The 27,517-nt window shown below is 33.3% G+C and overlaps 1 protein-coding gene across 1 annotated transcript in view; it reads left to right on the forward strand.

Moving 5' to 3' along the window:
- The window catches only part of LOC130444748 (membralin), a 121,968-nt gene that overhangs the window by 56,715 nt on the left and 37,736 nt on the right, over positions 1-27,517 (forward strand). Inside the window, exon 8 of the mRNA XM_056780027.1 lies at positions 22,301-22,433. Within this exon, the coding sequence (XP_056636005.1) occupies positions 22,301-22,433 (133 nt within the window). The remainder of the gene's footprint in view (positions 1-22,300; positions 22,434-27,517) is intronic.

A 27,517-nucleotide genomic window follows, 5' to 3' on the forward strand; every position in this document is an offset into this window, starting at 1 on the left:
CGGAAACGACCAAAAGTTTAAATTTGATTTGATTTTATTTACAAACCATAACAAGATACAGGAAAATACTTTTTTATTTCTTGGGGCTTGTATCAATGGGTCAAAATAAAATTTAGACCACACATGCATCTCTAAAAATTTACAGAAAACATTTAATATCTGGATAACGGTAAGGTTTAGGTATAGGAAAGTATACATAAATTTGTCTTATTTTCTACCCCTGAATGCATTAAAATAGAAATAACCGGGTGGTTTTATTTAAAAAAATAAAGAAATTTGATATTTATAAAGTTAAACTTTGAACACTTTTTATACACACACACAAAAAGCTGCAAAGTCGCTGTATATTGTGATAAAGCCGCACAATAAATCTGTGACTTTGAAGTTTATTCAAAATAAGAATAATCTTGATAAACACTGTGGAATTTTAGGACCATCAATTTCAATAGTAAAAAATTGTTGTATTGAACTTAGTAGTTGTCCCACAAGCATGACGTCCATTTGTGCAATTTTTGTGCCATTTCGTAACCTGTGAATTCTTCACAAGATGCCATCCACTAAGTAGTAAAAATATTGAGTTTCTCGGTGGATTTGTCGTAATTGAGTTTGTTAATTGTGGACGATTTAATTTGATCTTGAAGAAAATTCTTCTGCATGAGAATAATCCAAGAATACACACACGTATGGAATGTCTATATTGAAAATCTATGATTTAGATTAAAAGTTTCCTTTCCATCCGCTCTAATCCCCCGATTTAGGTTTGAATAACTATTTCTTGTTACTAAACTTGATGAAACGAATTTGTGTCACAAAAAATACATATTCTGATGACTTCAATAAATTTGAAAAAAGTGTATATAGCTAAGAAGAGATTACGGCGAAAACAAATTATTTTTTATCAAAAATTTTTTTGAGAGTACAAGCACATATTAAAAGAAAACTTTCCATGCTACCCAAGCCATTCAATATTTATTTATTAGTGGTAGTTTTCACCCCTAAAGAGCAGGAAGCAAATATAGGACTTAAATAACTTTCAATGGAGAGGCTAAGACAAGATTAATTCCAAATTTGGAGGTTTTACCTTGATTGTTGGTGACTGGACGATTGTGGAAATTTTTGTAAAATATTTAAAACCATTCCAAAATCTTCTTCGCCTACGTAATATCAGTTGTATTTTCTATTAGATCACTTCCATTAAATTGATATTCTTTGTTCACTGGTATTTCATTCGACATATAAAAATCTTTTGTATAAATATCAAATTAAAGACTAAATTCAAAAAGCCCAGCAGTCGAAATACCATCCTGCGAATTTATGAAATACAGAATAAACGAGAGAGACATTATTTAGATAATTATGTTCAGTCATAAAATAACTCGTTGACATTTCGTTTAGTATTTTTTTTATTAAATTTTTTGGCTGTTTCTTTCCTTTCTGTTTTCTTATAATATTATGAATACGAAATCTGTTGACTACGACGTCTTGATCATAATAATATCTAAGAGTATATATAACAAAGCAATGATTTTATTTTTCTCTATTACGTTGCATAACTTGAATACAATGAAAGGATAACTATGAATTGAAATAATTATTCTAGAATCAGAACTTTTGCAGGTTATTTTACTCTCTTATCGAATGAATTTTTGTAATCAATAAAAAATTACCTTCAATATCAACAATATTTTGATTCCTTGTATGTAACCAAATATCAAAAACCGATTAATTTTGTGTAAAATATGGCATTTTGAACATTATTTTTTAATTTTTTGCCAACAAGAATCTGTATAAATGGAAATCCGAGAAGCAATATCGGAACCAATTCATCAAATTTCTTCTTGCGATCTTGCGTCGTCGTAATCCCTTTTGCATTTTAGTTCATCAAATTTTTCATCATCAGTAATCGAGTGATCAAAATAAGGTTATGTATGATGCCGTCAATGCAATACGTTGGATCGGATGGAATGGATCGATTGGCTTCATTCTCTTCGCATAGACTAAGGGGAACCAAAACACTTTCTGCAAATGTTTCTGGAAGGTCGACAAATGTTAGTAAAGGGTATTTGAGAGTTAAACGAATGTCTGATATGGATTTGCGGCCAATTCTGCCCTTATTATTTCATTATATTATTTATTGGTCTTTCTGATCTTTAGAAGACAGAAATATATACAAATTTTCTAATCTGAACTTACGAAATCATTTTTGGTATTTACGAATCTCTGATGTACTTGTATTTGGATGGTCATTTCGTCCCTAATTTCTCAAAAACTATAATCTGTATATATATAATTTAGCAGTGGACAAGTCACAATAACCTCGGAATGTCTTCTTTCACACAATTAAGCTTGGATTCATCTAGAAATATCATACATTTCTTCGACCTACTTCCACCCCTACAAAGTGTGAGTAAAATGGCTTTTTTTTCCCGAATTTGAGTATATATTTGAAGGGGTTTTTTTGCAAATGCATGTGGACGGCATTTTTTCGACATTTCTGAAAAATTATAAAAGGACGAAAGTTGCTATTCCTTCTTCATTATCAAACCTTTTTCGTAATTCAGCTTCTTAAAATAGAAATGTTACTTGAAATGCCTATTTAAAAACATTTCTTAATATTACAGTTTTTGATTAAAAGAAACTGAAAATAAATGAATTTGTTAATTTTAAGTGGACCTCAATATAATGCTAAGCGACAATAATCGCCTCCAGAATTTTGTCGTAAAAATTAAAAATATCTTGTATGTATTTATGCATGTTTATCCAAGTGAATATTTTCTTTCCGCTCTAATCTTTTTAGAGCTTCCAAATAATAGTTGCCGTGTTTCTTAGTAAAATGGACGACTGATTGTCGCTGAGGGTCAGATCTAGTGGTCAACCAATCGTGAATTTTCTTCATATGCGGCCATTTTCTGCAATTTCTTCTTTCTCCTTCTTTCTCCAACGATGCATAATACTCTCCTGATATTGTTTTACTTATTTGAAGATAGTCGATGAACCCAATCTCTTGACTATCCCCAAAAAACGCTCGGTATCACTTTCCGGCCAATGAAACCATCTTTATCTTTTTTGGAAGAGGTCTTCTCCTCGCAATCCACTGTTTTGACTATTTTTTCGTTTAAAAATTGAAGTGGTGGATACAGACGAATTGATGCGATAAACTCTTTTGATGATATCGGTGGTTGTTAAACAAATCTGACCACGTTTGAATTCAATTGCCAAAAAGTTTGCAGTCGTGGTATGGATGAAGAATCTACGTACACTGCGTCTAACTCTTCTTTCTTTTGCGTAGATCAATTGCCTTTCCCAAATTATATTGACAAGTGCTGACATCTTTAGGCTGAGCTCGGCAACTTTTCAGACATTTTATAATTCAGTTTTATATCCAAATTCTTTTTGGTTTTTTTTTGCTAAAATCTTTGTTTATTCTTTTCTATTGATTTATGAAATAATTAGGTATGTATTCAAAAAAAAAAACCGTGAAATGAATGGAAAATATTTGAAATAAGAACACAGATTTTCGGTTACCTTAACCCAATATTTTTGTTTTATACGAAACTGCAAATCCTTTGTATACTTGTTAGAAATTCTTATATTTTAATTAATTAGAAAGGCAGCGTTAATTAAATGTTGCCGTTTCATGAACAGATCACGGCTTTATTCTCATTGTTAACTAAAAATTTTACATCTAATTTTTGATTCATCAACCAAAGGCGGAGTTAATTGCAAAATGTATAATTCAAATGTACATAGAGAACAAAGTTTTCTCGAAAAGAATGAAAAATATTCATTAACATAACAGATAGATTATATTAAGAAATAAATGTAGTATTTGCGAATGGAAAAATAATACTTTCGTTCTACTTTTCTTGTTAGTTTGTAGTATTTTCATAATGAAAAAAGAAAGGAATATTTATATTAATTATCTCTTATTATTGATTATCGTCCTAGGCTCCAAATGTGCGAGCAATACTCCAAAGACGAAACTGGGCTTTGTAGAGGATTGGAAGATGCTGAGGAGTATACATCATTTTGGTCTTAAAGAGGGCTAAAATGTTTGTGAAGCTTCTTAGCTAATTCGGCTACGTGGCCATGTCACAACATATTGCTCCCAACATCAACACCCAACAAGCGAATTTGCGGTGATGATATTCATGTTCAAACAGGACCAAATCCTGAACTGCAGTATCAACTTAACTGCATTAAACTTAATCAGATTGCTTCCACCCCATTCCTGACCGTTTTCAAGATCGGTATTGATGTTGGTGATCTGTTTAGACCTAATATATCTATAATATTTTGTTTCTCCAAGAAGTCGGCGTTAATGCATGCCCTCAAACTTATATGATAAACTTGACACTTCATATTTTCCGTATTGAAAGTTAATGACGACGGTAGATAAGCAGATCAAGAAAGCAACTAGAATATCGGGATATTTACGGGACATTATATGGAGAAATAAATATATGAGCATAGAAAGTAAGACACGAATCTACAAGACCTCTATCAGACCCATACTAACCTATGCCGCAGAAACAAGGGCAGACACAACACAAACAAAGAGAAAAATGACAACAGCAGAGATGAAGATATTACGAACAATAAAGGGTACCACACTCCACGATAGAATACCCAACACAGATACCTTAAGAGAAATGGGAGTACAAGATGTCGTTAGATGGGTAAGAGCAAGACGCCGACAATGGAGAGACCATGTAGAACGAATGGCTCCAGAACGGATTGCCAAATGGGCCAAAACACAGAAACTAGACACAAGACGCCCAATCGGTAGGCCCCCAAAACGCTGGTACGATAACTGGACATCGGCGTCACAAGAGGGCAGATGACAGACCTGACAGGACCTCGTCCTACTACAAGAAGAAGAGGAAGAAAGTTAATTGGGAATTATGTGTTTGTGGGTAATTTGGTTATTACAGAGAATGTAGGGCGTAAGCTCTTAGAAATAATCCCCACAGGATCAGCAGATCCTTAGAAAATACTCAAATTCAATTTATTTGTTTTGAAGTTAATTTACCTGTCGAAATTATTCTAAACTGTAATTCAGACTAACCCTTTTCTGTCATTAATGTTTTTTTTACTTTTGGTCCAGAATAATACTTCTTTCGAATGTAGACATAGCTCAAGTTGATTCTTTGGCAAGAGAAGACTTAAACGTACGATACATTGAAGAAACGCTAGTCTACATTTACGATGCACTCCGTCATTACCGGTAGCAACAAACGAAGGGCTGGCAGTAGGCGACCAAAGGTTTATCATTCCCGAGGTTCGGGAGAGACTTAAAGTGGCGAGAAACACACATGTAAGCTCAGAATTAGTCTGGCTCCACCTCTTGGAAAGGTATCGTAGAGAAAGGCGATCCTTTGTCGACCAGCATTCTCATAGAACTCAAGGGCAATTGTGAACTGTTTAGGTCTATATCTCTCAGGAGATCGAGACAAAGTGTGGAAATGACCAATGTACTCTTCGCGAATCAAGGTTTTTCGAAAGGAAATCAGTTATGTTCTGAATTGAAATTATTTCCTCGCCCAGGATGAAATGATTCTCATTGATAATAGGTCTCTAACTGCTCGAGAAAGTGCTTCTAGAAGCTGTATCCCTATTTGCACCATTTATAAGTGATCTATTCATTTTGATATACGATAATACTGGGTAACATACCGCCAGAATTGTTACCGAATACTTTGGGAGCAATTGGGAACCACAATTCTGGTTAACCTGCTCGATTTCCCGATATGAATCCCGTAGAGCATTTGCTGGACACCGTTACCCCCTATTAGTGACTTGAATCAGCTGTAAATTGCTCTTCGAGAAGAATGGGATACTATGTAGGTGGAGTACGTCCAGAAATTCAATTTCTTCAATGCCTTCGCCGTAGCAGATGGAGAAATACCCGCTATGAGAATGAAACAACTTGTCAGAAAATGTATTAAAAATGATGGATAAAGTTATGTGGCAAATTTTGTGTAAATAATAAAATACTAAACTAGTTCTCACCTTAAGTTAAAAAGATTAGCGATTTAACAAAATTATAAGATTAAATCTGAGTGTCCGATTTGTTTTTGTTGTTGAGACGTATGTGATATACATATCACGTACAGTTTATACCAACATCCACTAAAAGACACTGGTGCAGTTAATCCACGAAGTTAAATCAATTTTCCATACAGAGTGACAAAAAACTGTCCTTTTGAACGTTGACTACAGATATTCGATGTGATTTTATCTTCATTTAAATTTACCTACATTGCATCTAACTAAATTGCTTACCCGCGTTTTTTATTACCGTCACAAGCGTTCAATATTGAGGCGGTAGCGGGTAAATTTAATAGGTACTTCAGAAGGTCATTTAGTAACCAAATAATAATCTTGAATGTCTGAAATATGAAATAATAAAACTGATTTTTCTTGGAAAACGACAAATAATAGCGAATTGAAAAAAAGAGTATATTTTTTGCGGAATACAGAGTATCATATTTGTTGAAAAACTAATTAGTGATGATGGTTTTAATTTCCAAAATACATTAACACAAATTTTCAAATGAAAGTAAATTATGTTAAATAGACATAAAATGACATCAAAGGGGTGTTTTTCATAGTTATACAAGTTCAAAATATATTAAAACAAAGAAATAAATTTTTTAATATCTATTAAAATGTATATTCTTAATGTTCAAATATGATTTTGGCCAAGTGGTTGCAATGTTACTTGACGCAATATCCACAAACTTTTCGTGGCAAATACGGCCGAAAATTGCCAATAATTCTTTGAATATCCATTTTAAAGTAACCCCAAAGAAAATAATTCATTAGGTCAAATAACACGATCTTAGTGGTCCAGTTACGTGAAATGATTTTTAAATCAGAATTTTTTTTTTGAGCAAATCAATTGTAGCTAGCGCTGTGATGCGTCTGGCTCCGACCTGTTAGATTTTCTTGTCAACAAGATTAATGCAGCTTATTAAGATACAAAACATTTTGACCACCATCGTTTTTAAGGTAACATTAGCTCATAAAACACACCAAACATTTTCTGTGGATGTAATGATGTATCGACAAAAGCTCGAGAGTTATCTCCATTAAAAATGTTTATTTTCGTACCCATCCGAACAAAATTGGACTTCGCTTCAGCCCTTTTGCACAAATTCTTGCACAAATTGGATATTGAGTGATATTAAATCCATAAAATCTCCTTCAGTTTGCCGTGGTTCGAAAACGATCCCAATTGAATTATTAGGTACGCCAGTAAATGGACGAAGTGTACATTAAGTCTGAATAACAGAACCAGAGTTTTTCTACTGCTCTGACTTTCTGGGGCGCCGTGCATGTTGCAAATTCGTCCTTTTCGGAAGACTGAACACACACTCGAATCTGCAAGAGGCATTCGTCCCCGAATTGCTCGAAATTTTCGCTGATTTCACATTATCTTTGATAAAAAATCGAATAAAGATGCGTTGGCGCAACTAAAACTGGTATATCCTTCTCACTCACTAAAAAGCGATGTTACGCGGTCCCGACTGATCTTTATTCTTTCTAATAGACTAATATAACATCCATTTTTTTTAAATTCCGATTTATATTTGAAACACTCACCCATCCAATTGACGCTAATGAAAAACCTTGGCGTCCCGAACAACTGTCTTTCATTCTCCTTGATGTTGTACCTTTCTCCGCTAGTTTCGAACTCCTAGTGCTTTGAGGTCTCATTCTACGTCGCCCTGATATGTTACAAGTGGTCGTCCTTGTGGTCTGCGGCCTTCCGGCTTTTGCTGGTATGCAAGTTTGAATCCTCGACCGACCGAGTCATCTTAGCCTCGCACCCTTGATCTCTGCTACCAGGATGGGCTCTCCATACATGGCGTAAGTCTCAGCATTAGTACGAATGCGCCATTCTCCTTGGTTTTAGATTAGGCCATAGGTGCGTCGTAGTACTTTCCTCTTCCACGAGTTTTTGTCTCTAGCAGTCATTACCTAGGTTTCAGACACATACAAGACAACTGGCCTCAGTACTGTACGGTAGATACTCGGCGGGATTTCAGCATCTTCTGGGCACTGCAATACGCCTTTTTTCCAGTTTTCAATCTGTTATGAAAGAGTCAAGGTTTGAAGTTGTAATAGACTCGAAGATATAGTTATCTGCCGTGTCTGCGTGGTCTGAGCTGCGCGACATGACCATGCACTTCTTTTTAGTTTTGTTCATACTGAGCCTTGCTCGATTGGATTCTTCATTGAGTATCTGGAACTTCTCTTATATATATATTAAATTAAATCTAAAATAAGTTCAACGATTATTAAAAATGGCCCCATAATCTTACATAATTCTAAACATTGTCATATAAATTTATGTAGAAATGTACTGTCCTGTATGTGTCCTGGATAGAATGGGAGTAGCATTCCCGAGTCGCTATAGATCAATCTGGTGTATAACCAAACGCCTTCCGACGCCATCCTCATTTTGTGTTCAGTGTCGAAAGGAAAGGCGCAAACTGCATTAGCGTGTCAGAAAGAGAATTTTATTTCTCTTGGGAATCTGTGATAATTTTTTCTTTTTCATCTCATCGAAAATGAATCGAAATCTTGTATTTTTTAATAAATCGATGAATGTTCTAAAACCGAATTCGATTCTTCTGCTACTAACATGACATCAAAGAGAAACTAATGGATGTACATACTTATTTCATAATTGCATTAAGAATTTTTTTGTGTGTTTTGTGATTATTTTTAAACAAAAAACTTTCCAGTTACCTCGTTACGAAATAATGTTATAACGAAATCTTTGTCAACTAGGTAATGGGTGTGATTGTTGTGGGATTGTGGCGATGAAATACCAAAGTGTACTTTTTTAAATATATATTCTAGGCTTTCGAATATCTGTGAATTTATCAGCGGGAAATTAATTTAGAATTATGGTATTCTAATAATAAAATATTAAATTGATATGATCCAAAATGTACAATATTCTTATTAAAAAAAGTTTCGTGGATATTCTAGGAGTAGTCTTACTGTTAAGTTGTATAAAAATGTGGTTGATAATATTGTTTATTTGTTTCTGCTTCGATTCTGGACACTTTATATTGTTCTAAGTCTAACAAGCACATAAAAGTACGATGTTTGCAAAAGTTTTGATGCAGCTTAAGACCAAGACTGGACCCTGCAAGACCAAGTCCATATATACAAGATCAACACCAAGACTAACCTGGTCTGGGTTTTGTCACTAGGCTTACTTGTTTATTGTTTGATTACTTCGTCTAGGAAGTCTATCCCTAGACCTCTTTGTACCAGATGAAGAGTTTATCTATATCTTTATTCAAGAAATATTTTCTGAATATATTAAAATATAATTTCACTTTTTGGTGTACGGCTGATAGTTGGACGAAGGTCAGCAGACAATTGGATGACGAGAAAATTTTCCAACAAACTTACCGAGTTCCGTGGCTTGTGAATTTAAGTCAAATAAACCATTCCGAACGATTCTTTCAAAAGAATTATTTATGGATATTCCTAAACTTGATATTTATTGATTTATAGAAAACAATATCAATACGAGGGCTGCTACGTAAGTTTTGATATAGACAAATAATTAGATATATCTTCATTGTTTCTAAAATTATTCTCCATTAAGATCAATATTTTTTTGTACAAAATTTAACTAATTGTCGATGTAGTTTTCCATTTAGATTGTGGTACCTCCAAAGCATGTGACTTGAACGCATCAACCGCTTCTTTAGTTGTAAAAAACGTTAACTTCGCAACTTTTATTGGATTTGGCTCGTTGGGAAAGACCCATCCAGTCGATTGCTGTTTAGTTTAGTGAAACACGGCCACTAGAAATGGTGCTTCATTATTAAAAGTCGAATCGAGTTGATCGGCACACTCGTGTTGGTTTAATCCACGTTGTAAGTCATAGAAACTCATCGCAAGAAATTATTCGTGATTTAATTCCATTTTTTGACTAAAATGAGTGTTTTAAGTATCTGTAAACAAGTCAAATAACAACACGTTCTGAGTAGTTCACCATTCACCGCTTAAGTTTTTCTAATTTGATTTCAATTGTATTTGCCAAGCAATCAAATATTTCCAGATTTTAAAGATATCCATAAAAATGATAATATAGTAGATTATTATTCGAGAAAATTTGAAGCACATTTAATTTCAGTTTGAACCATTCAACGACATCAAATATTTTGTCTGACTCAAATTTCTGTTGTTCGTATTTTACAGATTTCTAAATATTTTCCCTCATATTTTAGACTCTCTATTAAAAATGTATGTAACATAAAAGCTTTCGTAAGAACTGATCGGATAAAGTGTAATGGGGAAAAACTTGTAAAAACTCCACGTGAAACTCCACATTTCGTGTACTCGAGTAACAACATATTCTGATATTTCGAATGTATACTTTTCAAATAAAATATTTAGGAGAACTCATCGATTCAATTAAATATTTATAAGATACATTTGTATGAATGAGTTTAGAAAAGTTTATGTTTCCGTTACAAAATGAATGCTTCATTTTTCAACGATAACTTCCTTCCTATACAAATTAGGCACAAATTGTTATAAATACTATCCCGAAATAAAAATTTTTCACCTTGAGAAATCACCCAAGGGCCACTTAGTTGTTTTTAATTTACTAACACATCGAATCATAGGGTGGTTTGTGTTATAAGGTATATCAAAACATAAATTATTATATTATATATCTTTAAGATTCATATTATCTCGAAGTATTACAGATTATTGCATAACTTCGTTACAAACCAAACATGATTTTTCAAATGAAAACCCCTTTATATTACGCCGAATTTTTGTTACTTCACACAAAGTCACATTTATGTTAAAATCGGAGGTAAATCTTCATTTTCAATAAACTATTTTCTCTTTTGTATACAATCTGGACGGAACACCCTGTATTTTATAGCACAAATTGAATTATGTAATTTGTACTAGTGGAATATAAAATGCGTCTCTATCATGTAACTGCAAAAGCAGGGTTGCAGTGCTCTTTAGCTTGCGACCAGTGTAATGGACAAGCTTGTCCCAATGCTGTACCATATCAGACCGATATTAATGATAATAGAACCTTTGACCCAGAAATAATGGATGCCTTTGAGACAAATGTCGTTGAAGACGGTAATTAAGATGAACTTGAAATTCTGCAGCAGAAGATGACGATGATGAAGAAGATGAAAATTCAAATTAGAACCTGTTCTAGAAATTTTTATTTCTAATTCATTTTTTGTCATTTTCATTTATTAATATAAATTATATTAGAATTAAAATGCAATTTAAGTGTTTTCATCAACAATTTCTTGGCCAGGTACATTGACACTAATCATAAAGAATAAATTTGATCTCAAAGTTAATAAAAAATGATAATTATATATTTAGCATTAAATTATAACCTTAATGTTACGAGCTTTTGATCAGGACTACCAGTTGACCTTAGTTAATTCTCTAACCGCGCGTTCTACGCCCTCTATCTCAAAAACAGTTCACTGTATAAAAAAATGTAAAATACAAAAGTTGTAGAGAATTGAAAAGAAAACGAGATATTTGCAAAAAATATGAAGAAAATCGATTTTTGTTCTCCGATTTTAAAACTTGCGACCATCCAATCACATGTGAATTTTGAGAGTAGTTTGTGGAAGCCAAAATAGTTTTTACGTTGTAGTATACTGGGTATGTCGATTTTCCGAGATATTCACTTATTTTGACTGGACTATAGGTAAAACGGAAACTATAAACAATATGAAATTTTTTATGGAGATTATTTTTCCAATCAACATTTTTTTATATACGAATAATATGCCGAAGTTTGTAGTGATATTGGTACACTTTGTATAATGCGTTATTATACTTTTCATTTGTGTATTTTCTATACTCAAAATTATCTATTTGCTGGTAGTTTAATTTTTATAGGTAAAATTTGCCAATTTTGAGTTGCAACTGATTTATTTGTCAAAACGTGTCAGTGATAATGATCGTTTATCATCATCGTCCGTGAAATGAACAATAATCGACATTTCATACTGTACAAACTAATAATGAAATGATCATATATCGCGTGACTGATTGATTAGAACTTCTAACTAATTAAAGGTCTGTGAATAAATATTGATTAACTTCGGTTTATTATTATACGAGGGTTGATCCTTTTGCTCATTTTTACTAATATTGTCCCATTTGAAAGCTGCCTGAATTATTACGATTGTTGTAGTGACGATTTTTTGCGCAACCCCGTCGCTGATAATCTACAGTAATTACATTACTGTTATCACAACTACTAAGGGATGTATCTTTAATTTTCTAGATGGTGATGAAACTCCCTACTCTCTATTTTGATATCTACATTATAGTGATAGATCCAGGACTCTTCCATTTTTACTAATCTTGAAAGAAAGTTTTCTTTTTTGTCTATATCGACTCCAAACGTAATTCTCAAGTGAATCTGTTGTATTCATTGAGCAGACAATTTTTTCATGTTAAGTTTATATATTATGTACCATATTTATTAAATAGTCAAATACTCTACCACATTTAGATTCACGACTCCAACTTTTCACTATACTGCAAGCATTTAATCACTGCGCGCTGCTCCATTTTAGCTTCAGTTTCTACCGTCAGTCTATACGTACTAGGTTACTATGTGGGCAAATAATAAATAATTACGTATTTTAAGGGCTTCGTGTTCTGCCTGATATGTCGAATTAGGAACATTTCCCATATCTATATCTGGCCTCTGTTTCTACCGCAGTACCGCTATTAGGCATTACTTTTCTTTTTTTTTTTCTTCAACACCACATTGGTGAACGTGTTCGTTGCCGTCCATAGCCTCCAATATATTTCAAGACCTTATATCTACTCCAATAGCAGTTTTCCAGCTTCGACGAAGCTTGCTGAATCACGAGCACTTTAGTTGTTTCTTACACATGTTGGGCTCTCCGGAAAAACCTCAAGTTTGGACCTGTTTTCTGGGACATTCGTGTCCAGAGAGTATATGGGTCAATTATTAATTCACTTTTCCGTGGGAGTGGCTGAGCGACATATTTACCAGTGGAAAAAATCGGTAATTTTACCCTTAGGATCAATTCGGCGTTTTCGAGGTTACACAATTCATTTAGAATCCAATTGTCGGAAATTAGTGTTTCTGGTTTCAATAATAATTGTACTGGTTTCTTTTCATTATAAAAACATATCGCTTATCATGTAAAAATATTTTTTGTCGAGCTTTCGGCCAATGAAGATATCCTAACCTAACTAAAACTGTTCCTCCGTCTGCTTAACAACATCAAGAAACAATTTCCAATTCGAAAATGAAAAATGAGTAAGTAACAACATGAAATTAATTATTTTTGACTTTTTTCTTACTGTACGTCTTTTCCCCCTCGATCCCAAATCCCCATCTCTTAGGAAAAGACCCACTAAAATAAAATCCAGTTCAAACGGGAAGTCAACCAATAGAGTTATTGGTAAAACCGGCAAGTACTAATTTCCGATTATTGGAACTTCGATAAATGGATTGTACGACCTCGAAAACGCTAAATTGACGTGTTTTCTGGGCGCATATACAATACGGTTTTCATTACATTAACATAAACGATATTTTGGGATACTAATTTCCACTTTTCCATATCGAACAGTAGATAATGAACTTTTCCATTTCGTCGCGCATTACGCGAATCATAATTTCATTGGTTCTGTTTCTGGCCGATTCACTTGAAAGATTAGTTACGATTAGTTTCCCCTCTCTAGGTTAAAATCGAAAAGCTTTTATCTCGTTTGTTCTGTTGAAGGCAACATCTGCGTGATTAAAACTTTACCCGTATTATAAAAATTGGCAGCAACGTTCGACCTGGTAAGCCTATTTAATTTGTGAAACTATCAAAATACGAAAATTCGTCGGTAGAATATAGATATATACCTGTCCCCATCGCATATTCACCGCTTCATTTAATTTCAGCATCAAATTAATCAATGCGAAATCTATAATCCTCTTGTTGTATACGATCATGCAACGGGGATTAGTTTGTTTAAAAATGTATTATTGTGCTGTGAAAGTATCAAAATAATACTGCAAGCAGTTTATATCTGTGTCTATCGAACAGTTTTAGCCTAGATCAATGGACAGGTTTTTTTTTTTTTTTGGAATAAAATTCGTAGCGAAAATTTCACAACGATAATTTGATAATGGTTCAAATATAAACAAGAATTTTTGAATAAGCGCGCGAAATATTTAGTGTCGAGGAAGTGGCTGCACTTGAGCGAGAAGGACGTACTACTCATTGGTTTTTTGGTCAAAGATAATGTAAAATCCACGAAAATATGAATAGTATTCCACTTTCTATAAAGACCAAGAAGTGATGACGCAGTACTGTCCGCGATATGGATGAAGAATTGTGAATAAGCGTAGGTGTAGAGGAAGATCTAGTGACCTTTAGGTGGTCATTTAAAAAGCCACGAAACTTTCTACATTAAATCCTCTATACCTACTGAATGAAAATGAAAAGCCATTTCACGAATCAAATTATGTGTCTGTCAAATCGATTGATAAGAAATTATTTGTGGTACCGTATGAGTTTTAAGCAAACTATTCACAAATCGATACCAGAAAGTGAACTAAACACCCCCGCAGGACATTAGAAGGGCTCTAATATAACGCTGTCACCGAATTCGTACGATAACAAATAAAATTCGACACTGCTTTGCAGCACAAAAGAAAATCCATAGAACGTTTTATACGAGTAAATGGCGAAACTGAAAAACTTGATGGAATCATAAAATATTTAACACCAAGCCCTAAGTAAAATCACGGCATATCTACAGGTTACTGGTATATTTTAAATGTATTCAATTTATAATGAACATCTATTGTTGAAGGAGTCCCACGGCTCTATTTATTCCAAAAAACTTGCTTGATGATTGAGAGTGATTATGTGTGGTTGCTGGGATATTTTTTTTTTGGGGCAAAACTCATAATCACTTATGATATTTGAAGCTGTACTACGAGCTACATTTTTGTTATTTCCAGCGTTAATAAAAAAAAATTTACGATATAAAATGACTTCTTTGCTTAAATTCGCCGAATTAACATCAATATATTCGATTCGCAGAACCTTGAGGGGAGATATAAGTGAAATTATGTTGAAAAATTCTTTGAACCTTTCAGAATTCACTGGAATGTCCAGTTTTGTTATCTGGCAGTTAGAAATAATTTTAAAAATTTAATACGTACCTACCTCTAGAGCTTTTCAACGGATGGCGGAATTAGTATAGTGCAGGGGTGCAGGATCACGATTATTTGTCATGTTGATCATGGCAAAGCAAAAAATTTGAGTAGAACAGTCTGTGTTAATCGACACCACTGATACTATACAATGACGTACAGTAGAAGTCCGATAATCCGGCACGTTCGGGACCGGCTCGGTCTCGGACTACCGAAAATTCCGGTCTATCGGGCGGTAATTATAAGGTTAATAATTAAAATACAAATACACTACGCAAATACAACAAAGTTTATTTTACATTTCATATAACGCATTTCACTTAGATTTTAAATGTCTTTCTGCTTTCTTGACTTTTGGCGTTTAGTATAAAATTTTAAGTGTAGCTAGTACTAGCCTTAACAAAAGATATAAACTTATTTAGTGATTCTGCAGCTTCTGCCCAGCTGATTTTTTCATTTTCTTCCGTTTCGGCGTCTGAGTCACTTTCCTCAAAATTTTGAGTATGCTGAGGATTTACTACAATGTTGTCCTCATCGGTTAGTTTTTGTTCACCAGGCTCATTCTCGTCGATTAGAAGCCACTCCTCTACCGCATCTTCAGGCAGGTTATTCAAGGGATTGTCAGCACTTCTAACCACATCCAAAACATTGGTCAGCGCGTCTTGATGGTATTCTTTCTCATTAGTCTGTAGAGTTAAGTCAGATGCAGGATTTCTGGCTGGCCAAAGTTTTCTGCAGCATTTTTGAAGTGTTGTATTTTTTACTAAGTTCCAAGACGGCATCTTTTACTGTAAACTTTTCATGAAAATCGGTCACATTACAGTCGGCATTTAACCGGCCTTGAATATAAGACCTTCTACAAAAAATTTTGAATAACTTCTTCGTTCATGGGTTGAATCAAAGATGTTACGTTAGGTGGGAGCAGAGTAGCAACAATATATGTATTTTTATTCGGATAGATTTCTCGACAATGGCTATCATCTGCCATGGTGCAATGTTTTTAGTCTTCTGATGCTTCTAAAGAATCGCTCTACTGCATAGGTCGTGCGTGGTAAAGCGATCAAAATTTTTAATGAAACAGAAGGGAAAAAAAGAAAGAATTTGTTTCTTTTAGGACATCAACAACTGTTGGATTTGTTGGATTAAGCCTATCATGCCACAATTGCTGCCAAAGTTCCATTTCATTCTTTATGTTCGGTAAATCATAAAACTGGGCAATAGACTCACAAGTTTGTTTCACCACGGGTGCGTGATAATTGAATCCAAGTATGATATTACTAAAGACCTCTTCCAGTATTCCGAAGGGTTTTCTGCTGGATGATTGCTTCTATAACGTTGCTTCAATACTTTCTACAATATACATCAAACATTAATTTGTCATGCTATGCGGAATTTATTAATTGGTAAGGTAGTCAATTGCTCGCACGGCCTTAGGACTTTGGTCGCTTTGCGGCAAGCTACATACATACAGGTATGATTTCCTTGAAAGGAAAAACACGCAACCTTGATAAATTCATGAAAATCAGAGCATATATTAGACTCGTATCAATGACACTGCTGGAGTTTCTGCAATGACAGATATTTATAATTGTTTCATTGCTTTTTGCCACAAAGACTAGGATTTTTCAGACTTCATAAGTACCAATGTATAATTCATGAACGAGTAGGTACTGGCTTGTTGTATGAAAAGAAAAACGTGTGATGAATAATTCTTTCAACATTGCGAATTCCATAAAAGAAAAATTTCTCCTAAGGCGGTTGTTTAAACAACAATTAGGTGAGAAGGAACCAGATTTGACGTAATGTCGTTGATTGAATCCGGTTTTTGTAACGATTTCGAGTTATACCGGACGAAATAATAAAATTTCTTCAAGAGAAGGGATTATCAGCAATTGCGTGATTTAGACTTGCAATGTGATTAGGCGTTACAATCAGATTTTACTGGAAAACTGAAGCGCATGAAATCTGGAACTACAAGGCAAGAAGAAAACAGTAAAAAAAATGATGAGTTAGATTGCAGCGTCTATCACAGTTGACAATGAAAATAAAAACTTTCGACAGTTTGTAAACATCAAGAATCATCATCAAACATGAAACATGCTACTTCAAATCTAAAGCAGTGGTATCAGACATCGAATCGCTTTAGTGAATAATTCGTGGAATTCATCAGTTTAATAATTCCATTGATCATAGTGTTATCTAAGAACTGGGTACAAAATCTAAAGATAAATTTCAAATGGACTACATGGCGACATATTTTTAAAAGCAAGCTCTACATTTCTGGACATTCGTTTATACTGGGAAATATCCAAATTCTGAATTTGATTGTGTTGAACGATATATTTATCTGAGTCATCATTTTTTTACTTTAAACAAATAATAAAATACACAATTTTCGCTTAACAGATGGATTCTTTGAGGTCGGAAATTTCCAACTACAAACCTGATTTTGCGAATCTAGCGGAAGATGCTCAGACACTTTGCTCATACTTGTCTAAATAAGTACTTACTAAGAATAATTATCAGTTTCATTTAAGATATCAAGAGGTATGTAAATGGTAGATCGCACAGAGTTTCGTTAGTAAACAGTAGATCCACTTAAGTCCTGGCATAGTTTTATAAAAAAAAAAAAAAGAAATAGTTAAAAATGGGAAATTCGCGAAAACTTTTTCTATACTTAAAAATGAAAATAATATCAAAGACAAAATACCATAACTCGCGAGTATAAAGCAAATAATAGGAATTCAAAATTTGTTTGAAATTGGTCGAGTAGATTCCGAGAAAACTTTGTGGGATCTACGAAATTTCGCCTGTGATTTACTTTGCAGGTGTGCCAGATAACTGAATAAACATCTGTGAAATAACCCTTAAATCAATAATATTAACTTTGATGGTGTCCATCCGTACCCACATCTAGCTTTGAATAATTTTTTTTGTTTGATTATTTTTAATTGGTCCTCTAACCAGTAACCTGTAGCCTACAGATCATTTGGTTGCTGAACGAAAAACATTTTATTGAGGCCGTACTCTATTATATCGTTACTTTTACACTAGACGTTCATCAAAAATAAAAATTACGACACCCTAAAAAAATCACATCAAAATGTAACAATTTTTCCGTCTTCTAACACTCAACGACACAAACACATTTCTCGAATAACTTTTAGGTCAGAAAAGGCATTCAATTAATTTTATGAAGAGGTAAACAAGAGCAGGAAGAGGCCTTATTGAACTTGGGATCGAAAACACTGGCGGCGACAGTCAAGAGTAGTTATATTTGAGACAGAACCGGATTCGTGTATCATATCAACCTCTCATAAACCACAAATTTCAATTTCAAAATAGACAAATTAGAAAATCAATATATTCAATATTTTTTTATTAATCACACAAAAATAGAAATTCATTCATCACATATGCTTTGGGAGACTCCTGTACACTTGGTGAATTTGCACCTAATCCTTTTTTCTGACCAAGCTGGTCAATGTCCTACTTGATCTTGAGGTACTGCATTAGGAGGAAAATGTTGTGCAGGACCTTTGTACTTTTTAGTCTGAATGTCATTTTCATCGAATTGCGGCTTTCACTGTTCTGGTTCGTACAAAGTTTCCTCCAGCTCGAGTCGAAGACATATCCTTTTTATGGTTACGTAATACACTTTTTACTCGCCGGTATAAAAGCCACGCTTTTGCCATTGTGAGATCTAATAGATTGTAGAATACAGATTAGGAATTGTTCCATTAAGAAACTTAAATGGTAGGTTTTAGGAAGATATCCAAATTCGAATTAATTTTAATAAAGATCTTAATTAAAAGCAAAATTTTCTATATCGACCGCTTACTTTACTGCGTAAAAATGATTATTTGAACAAAAAAATTCTACTTTAATACGAAATATACTCCTAAATGTAGCTGCGAAGAAAAGATATGCTTTTTTTTTACTAGGTATCATCGGACCACAGATTCTTTACGAGGCGCCTCAGGTTCCCATAAATTGAAATTCTTTGATTCAGACTACGTGTTTAAGCGAGATTTTAGAGCGTCTGGCCGTTTGCGAAATGGATATTAATTTGGCAACGCCAAAAACTTGTAATTTTGGTCTCGTCAAATAAATTTATAATATTTATTGGCCACAATTATTTAAGAATTTGGTTTTTTCTTCCAATTGGGCACCGAAATCTATCCTAGAGCAAAAACTCAAGTCGAGTCCATTCCATCCTGTGGGGGCTGAGCCCCACGTTATGAAACACTGGATTAGAGCATCGCTGGACCAACTGTATCTTAATATATAAAAATTCAGGGTCCGTGTATATGTTCCGAATGAAGGCAAAAACGAGTCAATTGATTTTCATGAACGTTGGCATATATATGTAATTTGGTCCAACTTAAATGATATGTTATTATCTAAATTAATGGTCTCAATAAATGATAATAAACTGATCATCAACATTGATTGTTGTTATTAATCTTAGTTTCCATAAGACTGGAACAGGTAGCGCCTTAAACGAATTTCTTTACAGAGAACTGTAAAATTTTGTCCTTTGCATCTTATAGATAGCGCCACACTTTTTTTTCGACTACACACTGTACATATCTTATTTTGCCTATACCACTTAAAGTCGCTTCTTTCTTTTAAATCACTCAGCCACAGCAACGAATGGCCAGGTTTGCTAGTAGACTACAAAAGAGACTGTGCTGGAAAATAAATAGTTTGATTCTTTGTTACATCGAAAACTTCTCAAGCGACCCTCGTACTACGAGATTTAACATGAAATTATATTTTCATATTATAAGAATGCTCGTAATCTGTATTTCACTTAATTTTGAATGTATAATGATTATGAGAGGTTTTAAAGTGGATGTAATTGCTAATCAAAAACAGGTACCTCATCGACAAGACAAAATGTGATGTTTTTCAATAATATCAATTTCATAATATTAATTTCATAATTGGATACTTAGTGACGTTAAGTAATTGTTTAAGAAAGCGTGAGAAAAAATTTCTTGAAGTCTTAAGTCTTTAAGAATTGTGACAAGACATAAACGGGTGTAGGTTACATCTCAATAATTTTTATTTGTTATAGTTTGGCAATATTTCAACCCTCCAACGGAATTATTTTCAGGATGCTCTAGACATCCACTCTCAGCACTCAACCCCCTCCGAAGTGGGTGTTGAAAAATAAATATTCACCAAATTTTTTTCTGGTTGTCATCAATATTCGTTTTTATTAAAAGATTATTCTGTTTTATATTGGATTGTCCTTGGTTATGGACATAATCATATTATGTGCCGCATCAACTTCGCCGTTCGTTCTTGTTGTATAGTTTTCTGACTACTACCGTATATAATCTGATTTAACCTCTTTAGTCTATACAGGAAAAAAATAATTGAATTAACTCCGTTATAGAGACGACCTTTTATATAGCCCGAACTAATCAAATGTAGTTCAATTTCTATATCAGTTCAATATTACCAATCTGTGGACTATGATAAAAGGTAATTTGATAGTGTTTCATGTACCCGAATATGAATTTTTGATACAAATAGGGGTTCTCTGTATTTGATTTGTGTTTTGATGACTTTTCTCTCATGGCACTGGCGGCGGCCCCTATTTCACGGTGCATGAAAGTATTCCATGTTGATTTTAGAGGACTGTTTGATTGGTTATTTTATCTACTTTTGTAAACATTGTTTATTTCATGACCTCGTTTCAGAGTTTTTGTGTAAACAATACTACTGTATAAAGAAAATGATAGATTTGATTTTATTTTGTAAGCGCTAGAAATTAATAATGAAATTTTCATGTGAATTTTATTTTAAAATGAAATTTTTGATCAGTTATGGTCCAAGTTTTGAGTGTCGCTATTAATTACTTACTATTCTAAAGTAAAATTCGAAATAAAACCTTTGTTTTATAATTTTTTTCACATTTGGTTGCTTTTTGAGACTCGTTTGAAATACTTTCGAGATGAAATTTATCGAGACGTCCTCAAAAAAATGGTTTAACGATTTTTTATTACATTTAATTATCGATATACCTGACAAAAACTCCATCAAATCTCAATTATTTTTGAATAAACTGCACTATTCATACGCACGTCTTCACGATACAAAATTTCAAATAGATTTTATCAGCTGGGAAATGCAACTTATTTATATTAAAATAAATCGAGAAATAAAGTTATATAAATAATAATAATTACAATAATAATTTTTCATCAATTACCACTCGTTTTGGATTACCCTCGTATACAATTTTTTAAATTGATTCATAATAATTTGGCAACAAATCAGTGTTAGTTTTCATGAAAAGAATGGGTTTAGAGTTGTACATACAACGTGTTTTCTCTAAAGCAATCGATAGAGAAAGAAATAGATCAGTTCACGTAATGTTTATAGATTTACAAAAGGCTTACGACAAGATACCAATATCGAAATTATGGAAAGCTCTCGAGAATATCAACATTAATCATATCCTTACAAAGGCCATCCAGAACTTAGGTAGAAATCGGGAATACAGTATCGGAATCATTTACAGTCAAGACAGAGTTGAAACAAGGTTGTTGCATACCCTCAACATTTTTTAAAATATCTGTTTCCAAAGCTCCAACAACTTGGAAGAAGGGAGATCCAAATTGACGATGATACCTGGTTATATACCTGAAGGCTGTATAACCAGGTATACATATGTATAAAAGACAGGGATGACTTAGGAAATATTAGACTACGGAAGAAGGGGATTGCAGATTTTCCAAAATTGAAGAGGTTATGTCGGCATTATAAAAAGGTATCGAACTTATTGAACATCGCTAAGAGAAGGAGGTTAATTTGAAAAATAAATACATTTTTTTTTCTAAAATTTTTGTGTTTTATTTATTGGGCCAGGTACTTATGGGACCATCCTCGTAAAGTGCGGGGAAAAACAATTTTCGAATGAGCTAGTTGCTTTGCATTACCCTATATTTAACCAATAGTGAAAATCGGAAAACACCTCTGAACTAGTTGGCAAAATCTAAGACCGTTAGAAGACTTAAAATATCATTTTTCAATTTATTACAGGGATGGAGGCTATTATGTCGGAATTTTTTAATGACACAACCACGGCGTTCTACATAATTCTTATAGTGTGGGTGGCAGACCAGTATGATGCTATTTGTTGTCATACATCGATCACGAAACGACATTGGTTGAGGTGAGTTGGATGTAACTAATAATAACAAAATTTTATAATGAGCGAAAAAATGTTTTTCAAAATTTTCGCAAAGAAACTCTCAAATCTACTAAAGAAGCAAAATTTTCCAAATAACTGTTTTGTAAGAGGTGTATCAACATATAAATTATTTGGTGACAAATAAAAATCTCATTATAAGCTTTCAATATCTTCAAATACTTCAAGCAATGAACTTAACTCCTTTCTTTGGAGAATTGCAATCCAGTGGAGTCAGTTACCAAAGCACGTATTTTCCGAAAAGTTTCCACTTTTTATTTTGTTTCGCAATAGGAAATACAAAAAGGAAGACAAACACTTTTGGAAGAATCTCTTTTTTGGAAATATTAAAAAGTTATATAAAAAAGATCAGTTTTTTGTTGGTACTTTCTACCCGCCATTTTAATTAAATTTAGAGTGCAATATTTGGAAGTGACTGTAACAAGTAAAGGGGATGAAATTAAAGAATTGACAAGAGATTTGCAAGAGGCAATAAAACAGTTTGAGCTCTAGGAAACCTATCAAGTTTCAAAGATATTTCAAGGGTAGCGAAGCTAAGAATTTACAGGACAGTTATACAACCTAAGGTGTTGAATGGTAATGTACGCAAGGTCATGAATAAGAAAGAGGAAAACAGGCTAAATGCTAGGGAGGAGAAGAGAGAAAGAGAGGAGAGAGAAAAATTTACGAGTGGAACAAGATTAATGGAGAAGAAGGACGAATGCAGAGATTAGAAGGTTATATGAAATGGATGGAAAAAAATGATTTGGTCGAAGAAAAAATAGTGTCGCGTGATTCTTTTCTTATCCTTTTATGTTTCAGGAAGGTACATTAACAAATATTTATTTTGAAGTATACAAAAAATTCAGAATTAGTGTAATTTTTCGAAATACTATTTTGTTCTGATAATTCAAATGTCATTGTAAATTTTTAATTGTATTTAATTGATCGATAAGTGATAATGAGAATCCATAAAAGTTTTAGGTGTTTCAGGTGAAAACTCATACTTGTGATGTAATATAAATATTTTCAACTGTGTTCATCATCAACCGTGATACATAATTTTCCATTTAATCGATAATTGGTATCAAATAAATAAATATTATTAATTTATGTACAACAATGATTAGGCAAAAACAAAGCTATTTAAACATGGATTTTGTATGCTCTACATGAATCCGCATTGACAATATATTAATTATGAGCTTGTTAGGGTAAACATTTACCTTGTTTATATGTATATATAGATAAATAATGAATAAATCTCAAATTTCAAAAGTACTATAATCAATTGGTAACTAAACTTTAGTTATAACAAAAAATAGTTTTTACACCTACAATCTTGTTCTCCATTTATCTTTGTCCTCTCAGTCTTTCTCTAATTCTCTCTTTCTCACTTCTTCATCGACATTATCTCGCCAAGATTTTCTAGTTTTTCTAGGTTTTCTTCTACCCATGGAACTCCAGTAGGTAACTCTTTTTAATCATCTGGTATTTTCTGATCTTCTTACTTGGCCATACCATAACAATCGCTTTTTCTCAATATACTCTTACTCGATGATTATGTATCTCAATATCCGTTACTCTGTCAAGTCTCGTCAATCCGCAACTTCCATGGTAATCATCTATTTCCACCTTTGTGGTTTTGTTTTCATTCCTTTTATTGATCATCCAGGTTTCAGCGCTCCATGTCATTATACATTGAACCATGTCTTTTATCTGTATAGGGTTTAGTAGTTCTACGCATCTTCGTGCCTGTCCCAATCTATTCTTCATTTGGTACATCTTTTGTGATGATGAATCCTAGATATTCGAATCAATCTACCTTTTTAATTTCCAAATTTTCATCTACTTCTATTTCGGTCATTGCTAGATATTCTGGTTTGTAAAAGTGAGTGAAATTCCTTTTCCCTCGTACTTCTTTTTTCAATATTACAGGGTGTACTCCATGGAAGTTTTTAACAGAGTTGATAATGTGGAATATTTCTGTAGAAGTCTTTCAGTTCTTACAAAAGTGTTGATAGTGTTGTGTCAAGTTTCTATGGTGATCAAGTTTTCGTTGTTCATATTGTATTCTGAGAGAATCTTTTTTATTCCATAGCTCTCCACATTTCTTTTCTTGGTGCCGTATCATAGGTCTAGGTGTACATTTTTGTTATTGGATCTTCTTTTTTAGTTGTTAAATTGTGTAGATGTGAACTATTGTCGACCTCACAGCTGCGAATACTTGAATTTGTTCTCAAATCCGGTTTTTAAGTTTTCTTCCCCACATACTTGAAGCTACGATACATTTCCCACGATAGTTCTAACATATTTAGGAATCTCCATTTTTGAAACGCGAAGTTGCAATCTTTCCGGTATGTTTTCTCTGTCTATTACTCTCTGGAAGAGATTTCCTAGTATTCCTTGTAGTTTTTCGGATCCTATTGAGCAAAAATGCTGGTAAAATTTATTGAAAAAGACAATATTTACACTGCAATCGAAGAAGAAGTATGTGAATAAGAAGAAAAGGAATACACGTATTAATTTTCGATGATAACTCGAAGGAAAGAAATAAAAAAATTCGACCCGCGTCACGGTACGTAATCAAAACAACGGAAAAAAATACCGTTTTGTTGAATTCCACCGCTGCCGTATACGAAGTTTCTCGAATAAATCCAAAGGTATTTCTGGACGGAATATATTAATTCCGAAGTTAAAAGTTCTCTCCTTCAACGACGCTTATTCCACTCACTTAGGCATAATATTATTAGATTTGAGAATTTTGAACAAGTACAAATTGAATCTTTTGTAATAGCGTCAACAGTTTCGAAAATGGTGTCGGAATTTTAATCTTTTTGTCTTCGATGTCGTCGGAGCTTGACACTGTCTCGTTTCCTTTAATAGGTAAAATGCGGAAAGTTTTAAATAAAATAAAAGCCTATGGGGATCTTTGAATGGAAATTTTCTGATAGATTCTATTCGGAGAGACGATTTAGCTGGAAATTTGACAAAATAAAATTTATTTAATATGAAAGTGTGTATTTAAAAAATTGGAACATAGCTTCATTGCAGATTCCTAGGATGAAACTACTCACATCCGAAATCGTCTTGATAAGTTCGTACAAGGCCTTAGAAATTTTCGAAAAATCAAACAATATCGCTTGCCAAAACTTTTTGTTCTTTAGCAGTTTGAATTTATTTTTAATATTTTTTTAAGTTGTTTTTAATAAAAGGCAATTTTTTCACAAAAAAATGCTCTTTCCATTGTAAATACAGGCTGAGCCATAAAGTTTTGCGAATTTAAAATAATAATAAAAAAACTGAATATAATCTATATACAATTTTTTATTTTATTCGAAATATACATCTGCGAAATTCATTTTGTAAAAAGAACATCATCCAGGTGTGCATCATTCCTCGAATCTAGATCTCAAATTGGTAAAAACTCTCTGGCACATTCCTCGGGGAATAGCCGCTATTTCTTTTCGGATATTAGTCTTCAACTGATTAAGCGTATTATTGGAGTAGACTTTTCAGGTATCCGCACATAAAAAAATCCGGTGGTGTTAATTCCGGACTTCTAAGCGGCCATGCAATGTCACCTCGGCGAATTATCAGTTTCGCAGCAAATATCTGGTTTACGACCGCCAAAGGGGCATTAGAAGTATGACATGGCGCGCCATCTTGTTGAAACCATGTCGTACGATTATAGGCTTCAAATTGTTACAGTTACGGAAAGAAAAAATCCATGGACATGCCTATGTATAGTTCAGAATTTACAATGACGGATTGCCCCTGTTGATTTTAAAAGGGATAGGGTCCGATCATTCCGTGCGCTCATATGGCTGCCCAAACGGATAATTTGTTTTGCACGTGGGTTCTATACAGCCCAGTAACATATTGACATGCCCATTTAAGTGAAAACGGGCTTCCTCGGAGAACAGAATATTGTTGAAATTCTGAAAGCGATCCGACATTATTCCAACAACGTCTTAAAATTAAATCATTTGGCTGTAATTTCTGCACAAGTTGAATTTTGTACGGGTGTAATTTCAGATCTTTAGACAAAATGCAACACAAAGATGTTCTGGATACCACAAGTTCGGCTGATCGCTTACGAGTCGATAGACCAGGATTACGTTTAACTGAAGCTCCAACTTTTTGAATTGTGTCTTTTGTTCTTGTCGACCTTGAGTGTCCCGTAGGCTTCTGATTGAAAGTCGAACCAGTAGCTTCGAACTTTCTCACCCACGATAGAATCACACTTTTCCTCGGACACTAATTTATGTTATGTTTAATGAAGAATGCACGTTGCGCTCAGGTGAAGTGATCCATCGCGACTAAATTTCAGAAAAACCCACCGCTCGCGCAACTCCCTCTCATAACGTTCAAACGCAAGAGAGTTTGTAAAATCGTACGCCTTTCTGGTCCACCCTGTATAATTTTTTCTTAGAATCAAGCTTCTTTATCCTATTATTTGTATTAAATAAGGGATTCTATCATATTTTCGTCATAACTCCCTTATTTTATGTATTTCAAAGTCTTATATGAACGCTTCTTTTAAAAAAAATCAATACATTTTTTTTTGTTAAATTGACTGCTTTTCACTGGTTCAATTTTCAATTTTTCAAAATCTTCAGTTCACTAAATAAGTCCCAAGTTTAATAAACATAAATAATAATGAATTGGTTTGCTTTAGGTCTATAACGAAAGCTACATTTAATCTCTCTGCAGTTTTTGGTTATTTGTGAAAAGCGATTAAACATTTGCTTTCAAATTCAAAATTTCTATAATTTTTTATGTTTTAGACCTTTTGATATGTTTTTGTTTCTAAATCTTCTTGATTTTAGGTCTCTTAGTTTTTTTAATAATTTTTGATATTGACGTTTGAAAATATATTTTGATAAAGACTTAAAGAAAAATCGAAACGTCTATTTTCCCTATCTTTCAAAAATTATTTGAAAAAACTAATTTTGAAACAGAAGAGACCTAAAATCAAGAAGATTTAGAAACATAAAATCAAAATTTCGATGACGATTAAGACAAAAAGTATTGATTTTCAAAAAACTTCATAGAGAACATTTTCT

The sequence above is a fragment of the Diorhabda sublineata genome, chromosome 5 (genome assembly GCF_026230105.1).
Source record: "Diorhabda sublineata isolate icDioSubl1.1 chromosome 5, icDioSubl1.1, whole genome shotgun sequence".
Classification (NCBI taxonomy): Eukaryota; Metazoa; Arthropoda; class Insecta; order Coleoptera; family Chrysomelidae; genus Diorhabda; species Diorhabda sublineata.